The sequence below is a fragment of the Psammomys obesus genome, unplaced genomic scaffold, assembly GCF_907164565.1.
Source record: "Psammomys obesus unplaced genomic scaffold, mPsaObe1.curated_primary_1811, whole genome shotgun sequence".
Taxonomy (NCBI): Eukaryota; Metazoa; Chordata; class Mammalia; order Rodentia; family Muridae; genus Psammomys; species Psammomys obesus.
In genome coordinates this window covers 16,383,976-16,395,588 of record NW_026596057.1, presented here as the reverse complement: position 1 = coordinate 16,395,588, position 11,613 = coordinate 16,383,976, and the positions used below count along the sequence as shown (strand labels likewise).

The 11,613-nt window shown below is 45.5% G+C and overlaps 1 protein-coding gene across 1 annotated transcript in view; it reads right to left on the bottom strand.

Annotated features, from left to right (window-relative positions):
- The window catches only part of Lamc1 (laminin subunit gamma 1), a 116,326-nt gene extending 109,793 nt beyond the window's left edge, over positions 1 to 6,533 (bottom strand). Inside the window, exon 1 of the mRNA XM_055624506.1 lies at positions 5,737 to 6,533. Coding sequence (XP_055480481.1) covers positions 5,737 to 6,148 — 412 coding nt within the window. The 5' untranslated portion in view covers positions 6,149 to 6,533. The remainder of the gene's footprint in view (positions 1 to 5,736) is intronic.
- Between the last annotated feature and the right edge of the window lie 5,080 nt (positions 6,534 to 11,613).

The window sequence follows — 11,613 nt, the reverse complement described above, 5'->3', positions numbered from 1 at the left end:
TGTAAATATATATATATATATATATATATATATATATATATATATATATATTTACTGGCCATTCTGAAATTCAGCAATGCAAATACTGATAGTTCCCAGCTTCTAATGGGCTGCTTTGGATTTCAGAGCTTACAGTGAGAGGTCACGATGGACACCAAACTTTGGATTTTGACTTGACATCTTCCTGGGCTATACCTACTGCAGTCCTCTTGACCAATACTGGGAGGGAAGAAAGAACCACAGCTCTGCACTAGCTCATCAATCACAACTACTCCACAGGGCGCTGTTGCCAGGTGCCATCCCCATTTCGCTGCTTGTGCTCCATGCATTTCAAGTCATAATACTTTCAAGTTGCAGTGGCTTTGTTAAGGGCATAACCCCATTGTAAACTGAGACGTCTGTATAAGGAGCAAAATGAAAGGCTGAAAGACCATGAATTTGTCAAGATGTGGCAATAGTCAGGTGAAATTCAATGGCTTCCTTTGAGTTGGGCAAAATATTCAGAAGCAAATTTAGTTTTAAACATAGTTCTATCCACTCATCCCATATTAATCGATATCCAGGTCTTTGGTCCTGAAGAAAGAGCTAACCTGAAACACAACTTTGTTTTTGCAAATGGTAAATGAAGGCTTGAGGTTACAAGATTTTCCTTTGGGGACAGTAAGTGTCATGAAATGATAAGAATTTGGGAATGTAAGTAAAAAGGAACAATGGCCTAAGGAAAATCAGAGAAGAAAACCAAAGGAGTCTGGCATTTCTGAATCAATCTGTATGTGAGCTTTTTTTATTTTAAAGGGATAAGCCAGACACTCTCTTGAGAGACTTGCTAAAGAAAGAATGAGTGGCCGAGACCAATCTACTCGACTAAGGAGTCCAAGACTTACCTGCGCCAGGACTTCCGGTCACACCTACAGGGTCCTCATGGTTGCCTTCATGGAGAAGTCTAACCACTGACAAGCTGGAGGCTTTAAAAACTGCAATATACTATTATTAAAAAAACCCTTGGCTGGGCTGGAGAGATGGCTCAGTGGTTAAGAGCACTGGCTATTCTTCCAGAGGTCCTGAGTTCAACTCCCAGCAACCACATGGTGACTCATAACCATCTATAATGATATCTGGTGCCCTCTTCTGGTGTGCAGGTGTACATGCAGACAGAACACTGTACATATAATAAATAAATAAATAAATAAATAAATAAATAAATAAATAAATAAATGGATCTTAAAAAAAAAAAAAAGCCCTTTGCTATTACATGGTAAAAGCACTACACCTTTAAATTCCACTTAGAAGCATATAAACTCTTAGGAATGGGCCTTCAATCTTCCACACCTTTCTATCAGGCTGCTCTGTGGTATGCATTTCTTAGGAATTTAAAAAATGTTTGCAGAATAGCTGCCATTAATATGAGAATGTATGCACACAGAGAGGGGTTACATGATAAAGAGCATACCCAACTTCCTAAAAGGATTTAGAATTGAAACAACCCAATGCTACTCCTCCCACACCACTGTGACTTAGGATAAACTGATGGAGAGGGATGCCCCAGAGCTGTAACATTTCCTCTGATGTGTATGTTTTCTCCTGGGTGCTTTACAAAAGAGGGAGAAGGAATTTGCAGAAAAGCAATGAACTGTAGAACAGGGATACAGCCAACAGCAACTTAAAAAAAAAAAAATGCTCAGCAACTACTGGCCATTAAAGAGCAGCTCCTTACCTTCTCAAGTTGAAACCTGCAAAATGTAAATCAGGCCTTTGTGAGACAAACTAAAATAGTGTCCCCTCAGGGCACACAAACACCACAGTGCAGTCACCACCCTGAGCTACTCCTCAACACAGTCAGAGCCCACATTTACAAAGATTTCCCCAGGAGAAAAGGCAGATTTGCTGTTTGTTTCACATTAAATAGTAATATGCAGTCAGGAAGGACCAAATCCCTTTGTGTGTTGATTCTGATTTACACACACAAAATATTTCACAAAGATTAAAGTGCTTCATATAAGCACCATCCATCCCTGAAGCTGATGAAGTGCTTGGGAACTGAGTTGCAAAGCTAACTTTGGAACTTCCATAAACTTTGACTGAGTTGCTTATATAAATAGTTTCTTAACCTAATTGTTTTAAGAATGAGAAAAGGGTACCTTTTTGAAAGATCAAAGCCCTCTCTACCAAGTTTCCATTCACAATAATTATTGAATTAATTAAAGGGGCTGCTTAAGAAAATCAAATCCTCAGCTACAGTATTACTTTCAACAAGTCCCTAGATACTGCTAAAATTAAAATTATCAGAAGTAAGAGCTAAACTTCTAAACAGCAACTAAGTAACCTTGACAGATTATTCAGGAAAGCAGATTTGAAAGCTGAAAGCAAAAAACCAGGACTTTTGAGGAACCTGTGCCTGACTGAGACTTCTCTCCACAACAGGCAGAAAATACAGTTGTGGTTCCCAAAGCAACTTTAACTCTTCATATAAAGAGATGTGCTGCACCCTGAACCCTACTATGTTACTGCGCATGGAAGTTGAAAATGGCAGCTGTCAGAATCCATGCTTGTTCTCCTGGATTGTTTTCACATCAAGTGATGGGTACTGGCTACAAGGATCTAATTTGTACCTGTCAAATTTAAAATTCAGCTCCCCAAAAAGGTCCTGGTTAAACTGATCATGCAATCTGGGCTTGTTGCTATGTTTACTATTTGAATATATCGCCTTGTGTTTCATTCTCATAATAAGTAAGTGACTCATGATCATTGCCAAAACATGTATATTTTCTGTTACTACTTAAGTGTGTGGCCTGACTTGATGATTTGTTTCTCTAACTTTTGAGTCAGGGTCTCACTATGTTGCGCTGGCTGGTTTGGAACTTGCTATGTAAGCCAGCTTGGCCTTGAACGCTCGGAGATCTGCCTATATCAGCCTCCCAGAGTGCTCCAACGCACCCAATCCTAGACTTGACTTATTTTTAGGTCTGCAGTAAGGTTCAACATCAGAAGGCAGGCCAGCGAAGCGGTGGCTGGGCCTATTCTTTCACAGCGCTCACTTGAGTTTCGCATGCTCTGTAGGGGCAAGGCACAGTATGCATCGCTTGTTGAAGGGTATGTGAAATCTGAACTGGACGGGAGATTTAATGGATGCACAAAACAGTCATGGTACTTGACTCCATGGGAAATAATTAGTTAGCTACAGCCCACAGAGTAACTGGAGTCAAGGAGTGAATACGCTGAATATCCAAACACTCTGATAAGTCATTCCCTGCCTACTTGCCCGAAATCATTGAGCACACCCTCCATGCATGCATATATACACAGCCATTAGAGAGAAAAAGAAAAAAATAAAAAGGATGTGGGGGCAGAAACCAGATGCAACAATCCCTACCAAACTCTCCCCTCCCCACCAACTCTACTGCAAATTTCCTCCATATCGTTTCCAATACAAAACAAGTGTAGTAAGTCCAGTCTAGCTTTCATACACTCTCCAACTATGACACAAAAAGCGCATTTTTACAATAACTAGACTGCTATTTTTACGATAACTACATTGCTTAGAAAATATTTTAAATCTTTTTTTCTTAAGAGTAAATCTGCTGGGTGTGGCTGCTCTTGACTTTAATCCTGGCAGAAGCAGGAGGGTCTCTGTGCGTTCCGAGGCCAGCCTGTCCTACATAGTGAATTCCAGGACAGCCAGAGTGAGGCCCTGTTCTATGACTGTCATTTAGCAGCCAACTGAAGAATTTTTCAGCTTTTTTTTTTTTCCAGAAAGTCGAAGCTCACGGAAAATGTCATATTGCCATCCTAAAGAGATGAAAGAGCTCTTTGACCTTGTTAGTAACATGACCCAGAGTCAACATATCTGCCTCCCAACAGCAGCAACCTCACCGCTCTCTCTTAACCTAGCACATGTCTCCGCTACAGAGAACTTAACTCGGATTGAATACTTACTCTCTCTCTATCTCCCTCTGTAATCACCTGGAAAACAAAAAACAAACAAACAAAAAAACCTCAGCTCCCTTATGCCTGGAGAAAAAGGAAAGCCAAGATTGACAGGCTATTGTTCAGAACTTTTCAACTGCATCTCAGGCACTTGGGAGACATCAAGGCCTTCGCTTTTCTTTAATTTTTTTTTTTTTTAATCTGAAAATGGATTAAGCAAGACTTCAAGGGGATTCAGAATTGAATGCCAAAAAATAAGTTAAAAATAACTGGTCATAAACTATAAAACAATTTTGGGCAACCTAAAAACTCTTAAGGTACTTAAAAGAGATCTTAGCCCCACTGTCTCCCTCTGCCTTGAGAAAGGCACCTGTCCCAAGACGCAACTTCCACACTTCTATATAGTTCCAACGCCTTTTCAATACTGAACTCATTCATTTGTTTAATTACTGAAAAGCAGAGGCCTCACCAGTTTTGTTTATGAACTTGTTTTCAAAAAGTTTCCATTTGCCTGGTGACTCATCTACAAATACAAAGGTGTTTACTGCAAAGGCACTAAACACTGCTTTTCTAAAGCTTCTTACACACACACACACACACAAATTTACACTTTTCAAAGACACTTGCTGTAAGTCACATTCTTTCTCTGAAAAAAAAAAAAAATTCCCTGATACTTAATATAATGTTTGGTGTGCTGGAGAGCAATGACAAGAAAAGCACAAAACCGTGACCTGAGGATTATTTGCCTACAAAATGTCCCTTTCAGATACTCCAGATGTTATTAGCCCTGTAGAAGCGTGGGGCAGTCTGCTTTAGTACCAGCTACTGGTACAATGGGAAGGGAACCCTACACACTGACAATCAGTTTCTCACCCTTATATTGCACTACTGATCACAGCGACGAAATTTTCTGCTCGCTCGTCTGTCTCAAAAGTGAAGGTAAACTTTCCTAGATCAAGCAGGAATTTTGATCCATTCAGATAACCACGGCCTTTCCCATCCACGGTTCTGCCACAGAGTTTCCTACTATACAGCCCTTTCCTGACTTCTAAAAGGATGCACGCTTCCACATTTGCTCTGGATCAAAGCAACAGGGAAGACTTCGAGGAGAGCCTTTGAGCCTTTTTACACCGTAACAAAACTGGCCGGCAATTACAGCGAGGGTCTTCATTACCTTTCTGTTTCCTCTCCACCAGGATTAGCGGCGAAACAGCTCTTAATGAAGGCTGATCAGCTCTAAAGAACAGTAACTTTAAAAGTGAATTCCTGCTTTAATTACCGGCAGCAGAAAGCATTTGTTCCCGACAAATTCCCTGATCAGAACTAAGAGCAATCATTCTCCACCCTGGAGAGAGACAACTAAACATTTTAAAGACAGGTGTCTAAAGGTAGACCTTGAAGATTCTAGCTAAAGCAAGCACGCGATGTGATAGCCCTGCCAGGATGGGTATTTCATTAGGGGGGAAGAAAAGTGGGGTTGTTGGGCCAAAATCCTAACTGCCGAAATAGAAAATAATCAACGGAACAAGAATCCGGTTGGGTTAGAAAGAGGAGAGAGAGAGAGAGAGAGAGAGAGAGAGAGAGAGAGAGAGAGAGAGAGAGAGATGCTAGCGTGGGACATGGTGGCCCTCACCGGATGTTCAAAGGGAGATGGATTTTAAAAGTTGGAGAAAGGAATTTCTGTGTGTGGCCCACGCTGGAGAACAGACCGTCAGCGCAGGCCCCTCGGGCCGGACCGGCGGCTCCACGGAGGCGGCCCCGGAGCTGAGCCGTGAGCGAGAAGCAGTGGGGGACAGGGCTGTCACCGCTTACCCAGGTGCAGCGTGAGGTTGATGGAGTTGGGGTACTGCACCCCGGCCAGCATGGTCTGGCTTTGCCACCAGGTGGTGTCGGCCTGGTTGTTGTAGTCGGTCAGGAAGGCTGCCCCGTGCTGCAGGTGGAGCTGGCCGGCGTCGCACAGGTGACAGGACTTGGTGACCCCGGTCACCCCGGTCTGCACGCAGTACTCCTCGGGCGGCGTCCCGCACGTGTTGGTGGCCACCACGGTCACGTTGAAGGCGGCATTCACAAACTCCGGCATGCAGCGCTGCGGCCGGCCGCCCTCATCCGCGCACTCGTCCATGGCCGCCCGGACACAGCCCGCCGCGGCCGCCAGCACGGCCAGCAGAGGCCACAGCCGCCCCCGGGACCGCAGGGCCGGCGCGGCCCGCCCGCCACCCGTCATCCCGCCGCGCGCGGGCCCTCGCAAGGCTGGGCGCCGCGCCGCACTCGCCTAGCGGCGTGCCTCGAGGCCGAGCCTCCGCTGCGGGCCGAGGCCGGGCCGGGGACCGGGCTGGCGGCGAGGGCCGGGCGCAGAGCCGACGGGTGGGCGTCCTCGGGCGGAGAGCGCGCTGCCTCCGCAGCCTCCCGGTGCGCAGCCTGCACTGGGCGCCGACCCCCGACTTCCGAGCGCGCGCCCGAGAGCGCGCCCCAGGAGGAAGGAGCAGGGGGTGGGGTCTGCCGCGTGGGGTGGGATCTGGCGGAGGAGAAAACCCAAGACCGGCCTCCTCGGCAGCTCACGCGGGCCCGGGGCTCTCCCCGCCCTGTGTGCCCTTCCCAGCGACTCCCGGCGGCGGCTGGGGCAACCACTGGCTCTCCGGCCCGGGAGGGCGGTGGGCCCGAGAAGCGAGGTGGGCGGGGCGGGGCGGGGGTGGGCGGGGCTGGCCGAAAGGGCGGGGCGCTAGAGGGCGGGGCGGGGCGCGAGGTGGGCGGGCCCGGGAGCGAAAGGGAGGGGGCGCGAGATGGAGGAGGCCAGAGGGCCATGCTTCTGGCTGGGCGTGACTAGAGGTGGGCTGGGCGAGGGAATAAGAGGGAGGGGCTCAGGGTGGGCGGGGAGGGAGCCTGAGCGAAGGGAGGAGGGCGGGGCGTGGGGTGTGGGGCGCGGGGCGGTGCATTCTGGGAGGGCAAGGGCCGCGGTGGAGCTCCCGCACCCTGTGGCAGTCTCTTGTTCGGCTCTTCGTCCTAAGAGGATGTTGCCTTGGAGGGTGTCGGGGACTAAGAGGGGTTCTCAAAGGGCAACGCCGGACGGTGAGGTGGCTCGGTATCCGGCTTTTGACTTCACGAGGACGTGGACCGTGGCCCACCCAGGTGTCTGTCCTTACGGTACAGCCCAGCAGCAGCCCAGCCCAGGCGCTGGGCCCTGAGCGACCCCTCAGGGAGGCGGCGGCCTGCGTGACCTCGCCTTCTCCAGCCGTCCCGGGCATGTCTGCTGCAGCGCGGGTCAAGCGCTTACCCACGCTGAGGGCAGAGATCCGGAGGTGACCAGGGGGCTGAGTCCCTGCGGAATACAGGGCCCGATGTCAGCTTCAGAGTCAACTTTGTGATTTCCTTGCTCTAAATTAAAGTGTAACTCCTTTGCCCGGGCAAGGAAGGAAGTGAGAAGCCTGGGAATGGAATGACATTTTTCCCCTGGATACGCAGACCCGCTTTGAAATTCTTCCACTGTGTTGTTTGTGTTTCCTAGCTTGCCTTTAAAAGACTCGAAATTATCTATCTGGATTCTGACAACCTCCTCTTCGGACCTGCTGAGTCACGGAATATTGTCAGTGCCAGAATGACTCAGTTTGCAGAGCCCGAGCCAAAAGATCATGAGTTTTAGTCCCAGATCAGAACTACGTACAGTGCTGATAGGACAAGCAGGCAAGGGAAGGGAGGTTGCTGTAAAAATGAACCAGCTGACAGCCAGGCATGATGGCACACTGCTCGAATGCCTACCCAAGATGCAAAGCAAACCCACAAAGTGAGCACACATGTTAAAAAACTTTTCGGACCTTAGTGATACAGTGATAACAATAAACATGATTTTGGGCTCAGCAGTCTTTTTTAAGATAGAGATACTCAGTCAATAAAGGTACCTGTCACCAAGCCTGATGACGTGCCTTCAATCGCCAGGGACCACATACTGACTTCCACACCCGCACCATGACACTTGTGTGCCCACATACAAACACACACACATACACAAATAAAGTAAAATATTTTAAACATAGGGGTAGTGGGCATATGAAAGAAATAAACGATGGGTATTGGTAGTTAGGGTCGGTGTTAGGGCCACGAGTCCTAATAAAGAGGGCCTAAGTAGGAGCTACTGTCCTGGGAGCGTGTAATACTGAACGTTTTCAACCCCGTTGTTCGCGTCTCCTTCGGGAGTCAAATGACCCTTTTTCACAGGGGTTTTGCCTAAGACCGTTGGAAAACACAGATATTTAATACAATACTTTCATAATGGTATTAAAATTACAGTTATGAAGTAGCACTGACGATAATTTCATGGTTGGGGGTCACCACAGTGTGAGGAACTGTTTCAAAGGGTGGCAGCATTAGGAAGGTTGAGAGCCGCTGTTTCAGGTGGCTGAAGGAAAATCAGTCTTTTCATGCTTCCTGGAGGGGATGATACCTCAGTTCAAACATGCCAAACTAACTACTGTGTGTCCTTCTCGTTGCTCTCTTTTGGCTTCTAGGGTACAAAGTTAACTTTAAGGTGTAATTTATGGTTATTTACCCTGTTATTTCATCACAAGAACCTCATCTGTCACTTGTAAAGCACATGAAGGAACCTTGAATTCTCGGGAGGACAGGAGGGGAGACAGTTTGGGAAATCTGAACACTGGATGGTGGATGATAAAAAACTATTTGAAGTACTTGCTATTTAACTAACTACATAAATAAATAAATGTGATGACACCCCACTGGACTGTTACTCCAACATCCACTATAGTCTAAGGCAAGAGGATCTTTGGTTCCAGGACATGACATCCTGACCTGCCCCCTCAAAAAAAAAGTATATAAGGTTTTCTGTAAGTTACATTGTTTTGTTCTTTCTTTATTTCTTTCTTTTCCCCTCCTCCTTCTTCTATCTTAAACAAGCATGTTATGTATGAGAAAAACATGAAGAAAAAGTTGAGTTCAGGTTCCTGAAAAGGTTCTCTTAAGGCGCAGTCCCCAATGCCTCTAAGCAGCAAGGCAGGTGGGATCAAGGTATGAGGCTCTACAGGCAAGGTACCCCTCCCGCAAAGAGCCTGCATCTCCCAGTTAAATCTCCAAAGCTGAAGAGACTTGTCCTGCCAGGACATATAGGAATGACTTTCAAGTTAGGATGCTCGCTGGCTTGGTCACCTGTGAATCTGTAAGCGTGTCCACCCCTACCCAGGGAACAACAAACAGTCCCAAAAGGAGAGGTTGCTGGTGCCAGTAGTGAGTCCGTTCCAAGGCAGGAAAAAAAAATCAACAGATGTCCACTAAGGGTCTAGAGAGCATGTTATCCAATTAGAAAGAAGTTTAAAGTTCCTGTTGGCCTTTCAAGACTGCACCTTTGTTAGGTTGCTAATCCTTTATGATTACCGACATGTTTACTCTTCCGTCTTTTTAGTCCTTCTGGTCTCATCTCCAAATATATTTGCCACCACACATATGTACATTGTACTATCTGCTTTGTCCTTTATGTTTAGAAATGTTACCCATAAATACCACCTGTTATTAATTAATAATGTGGTGATGTTAGCCTGTATGTGTATACTATTTTTACCTTTTCAAATTTTCTCTGAAACACAGGATGTCATTGCCTCTGTAACATTGAACAAACTAGGCCATAAGATTAAGTAACTTCTGATCCCAAGTAGGAAGCAAAATAAGGACAAAAGCCGCCTTCTGGCTCTGTGCGCAGACGCCCTGAGAGGAATGGGGGTAAATGAAGCAAGCGCTGTCTTACACCGCTAAGGTTTTTCAGGTTATCAGCTAAGAGCTTAAAATTAGAAGGAAATGCCGGGCAGCGGTGGGACGCCTTTAATCCCAGCACTCAGGGAGGCAGAGGCAAGTGGATCTCTGTAAGTTCGAGGCCAGCCTGGTCTACAAGTGAGTCCAGAACAGCCAAGACTACACAGAGAAACCCTGTCTCAAAAAAAAAAAAAAAAAAATAGGAGGGAATTAAAGTGATACTAAAAATGAATTATAATTTCCCTCTTCAGAGTTACAGTAACTGCACGTGATGTTTTGGTTTAAGCTTAGGTATTCTGCCTGTGTCCTTGGTACATATCTGAGCATAATAAGAGGTCTTGTGTGTCTCAGATCAAGAAGGACAAGAGTCCTCTTACATGAGGGTTTTGTCAATCCCATCCAGCCCTATGTACCAAATTCAGGCTATCTTAAATTGTGATTATAGCTTTACAAAGAAGGAAAAAAAGAATATATGTCAACACAAGATTCAAAACAACTTTTATTACAATATATAAATGCAATATATTTAAAAAAAAAAAAAAGCAAATACAGAACTTATAGCAAACCCCATCTTCACCTCAACCCAAAAACTACCACCAAGGAAAAAGAGAGTGTTACCTCTCCGAAGATTTATTAGTCTACTAACCTGATGTGAATTGCATCCCATAATTTAAAAAATGCAGATAACGAGGTTTCATTGTGACAACCTGGGACTTCTTAAACATGCAGCTAGCTTTGAGGGTCTATTATTACTAACAAGATGAGCCAGGTGTGGCAGCGTATGCCTGTAGTCCCAGCACTTGGGAAGCCAAGGCAGAAAGACCACTCTTGAGTTGAAACCAGCCTGGGCTATGGAGTGTTTTCCAGACCTGTGTGAGCCTTCCTGCTTCCGAAGAACTGTAAGATGCAGGGGTACGTACCTATGCTCTCAAAATTTGGAAGAGAGAATCAGAAGGATCAGGAATCCAGAATCATCTTTGGCTACCTCAGGAGTTCAAGGCCAGCCTGGGATATATGAGACCCTGTTTCAAAGAAAAACAAAACAAAACAAAAAAAAACAAACAAACCCCAAAGGAGGGCCAGCAAGATTGATCGCTGGCTAAAAGCACTTGCTGAGAAAGCACGGCAACCTGAGTTTGAACCCATGGAAAAAGGAGAGAACAGACTCCTGTTCAGACTCACACCCAAAAACAAAGACAATACCTGTCAGGATTTAATATCACTGGTGAGCTGGTCTTCAAGACAAATTCCAAAGTATTTTTGTCTACTCTCTGAAAGAGTTTGTTTTCTTTAATCTGTTAAAATGTTTGGTGTGTATATTCATTACATACGGTTTTATAAGGACATTTTCGTGCAAGTATATATTGTATGTTGAGCACACTACCAACCCCACACATGTCCTTACCCTACCCTTTCTCACTCTCCCATTAGTCGCCTTTGCTCCTCTGGGAAGTTAACCTATATTTGCATGTCATATATACATACATGATTTTATGTGTCAAAATGAAATCTAGGAACCACAAGTGAGAGAAACTTCCATATTTGTGTTCCTAAGGCTGGCTTAATTTGCCTAATATGATTAGCTCCAGTTGCATGTATTTTCCTTTAAACAGATTTATAAATTTGTTTCTTATGGCTGAAAAAAATTTTTCTCATCCATTTCTCTGTCGATGGACACCTAGGTTGGTTCCATAACTCAGCTACTGCAAACAATACTTCAACAAACACTGGGGCTGGTGAGATGGCTCAGTGGTTAAGAACACTGCCTGCTCTATCAGAGGTCCTGAGTTCAATTCTCAGCAACTTACATGGTGGCTCACAACCATCTATACTGAGATCTGATGCCCTCTTCTGGCATGCAGACGAGCACTCATATACATAAATAAATAAATAGATAGATAGATAGATAGATAGATAGATAGATAGATAGATAGATAG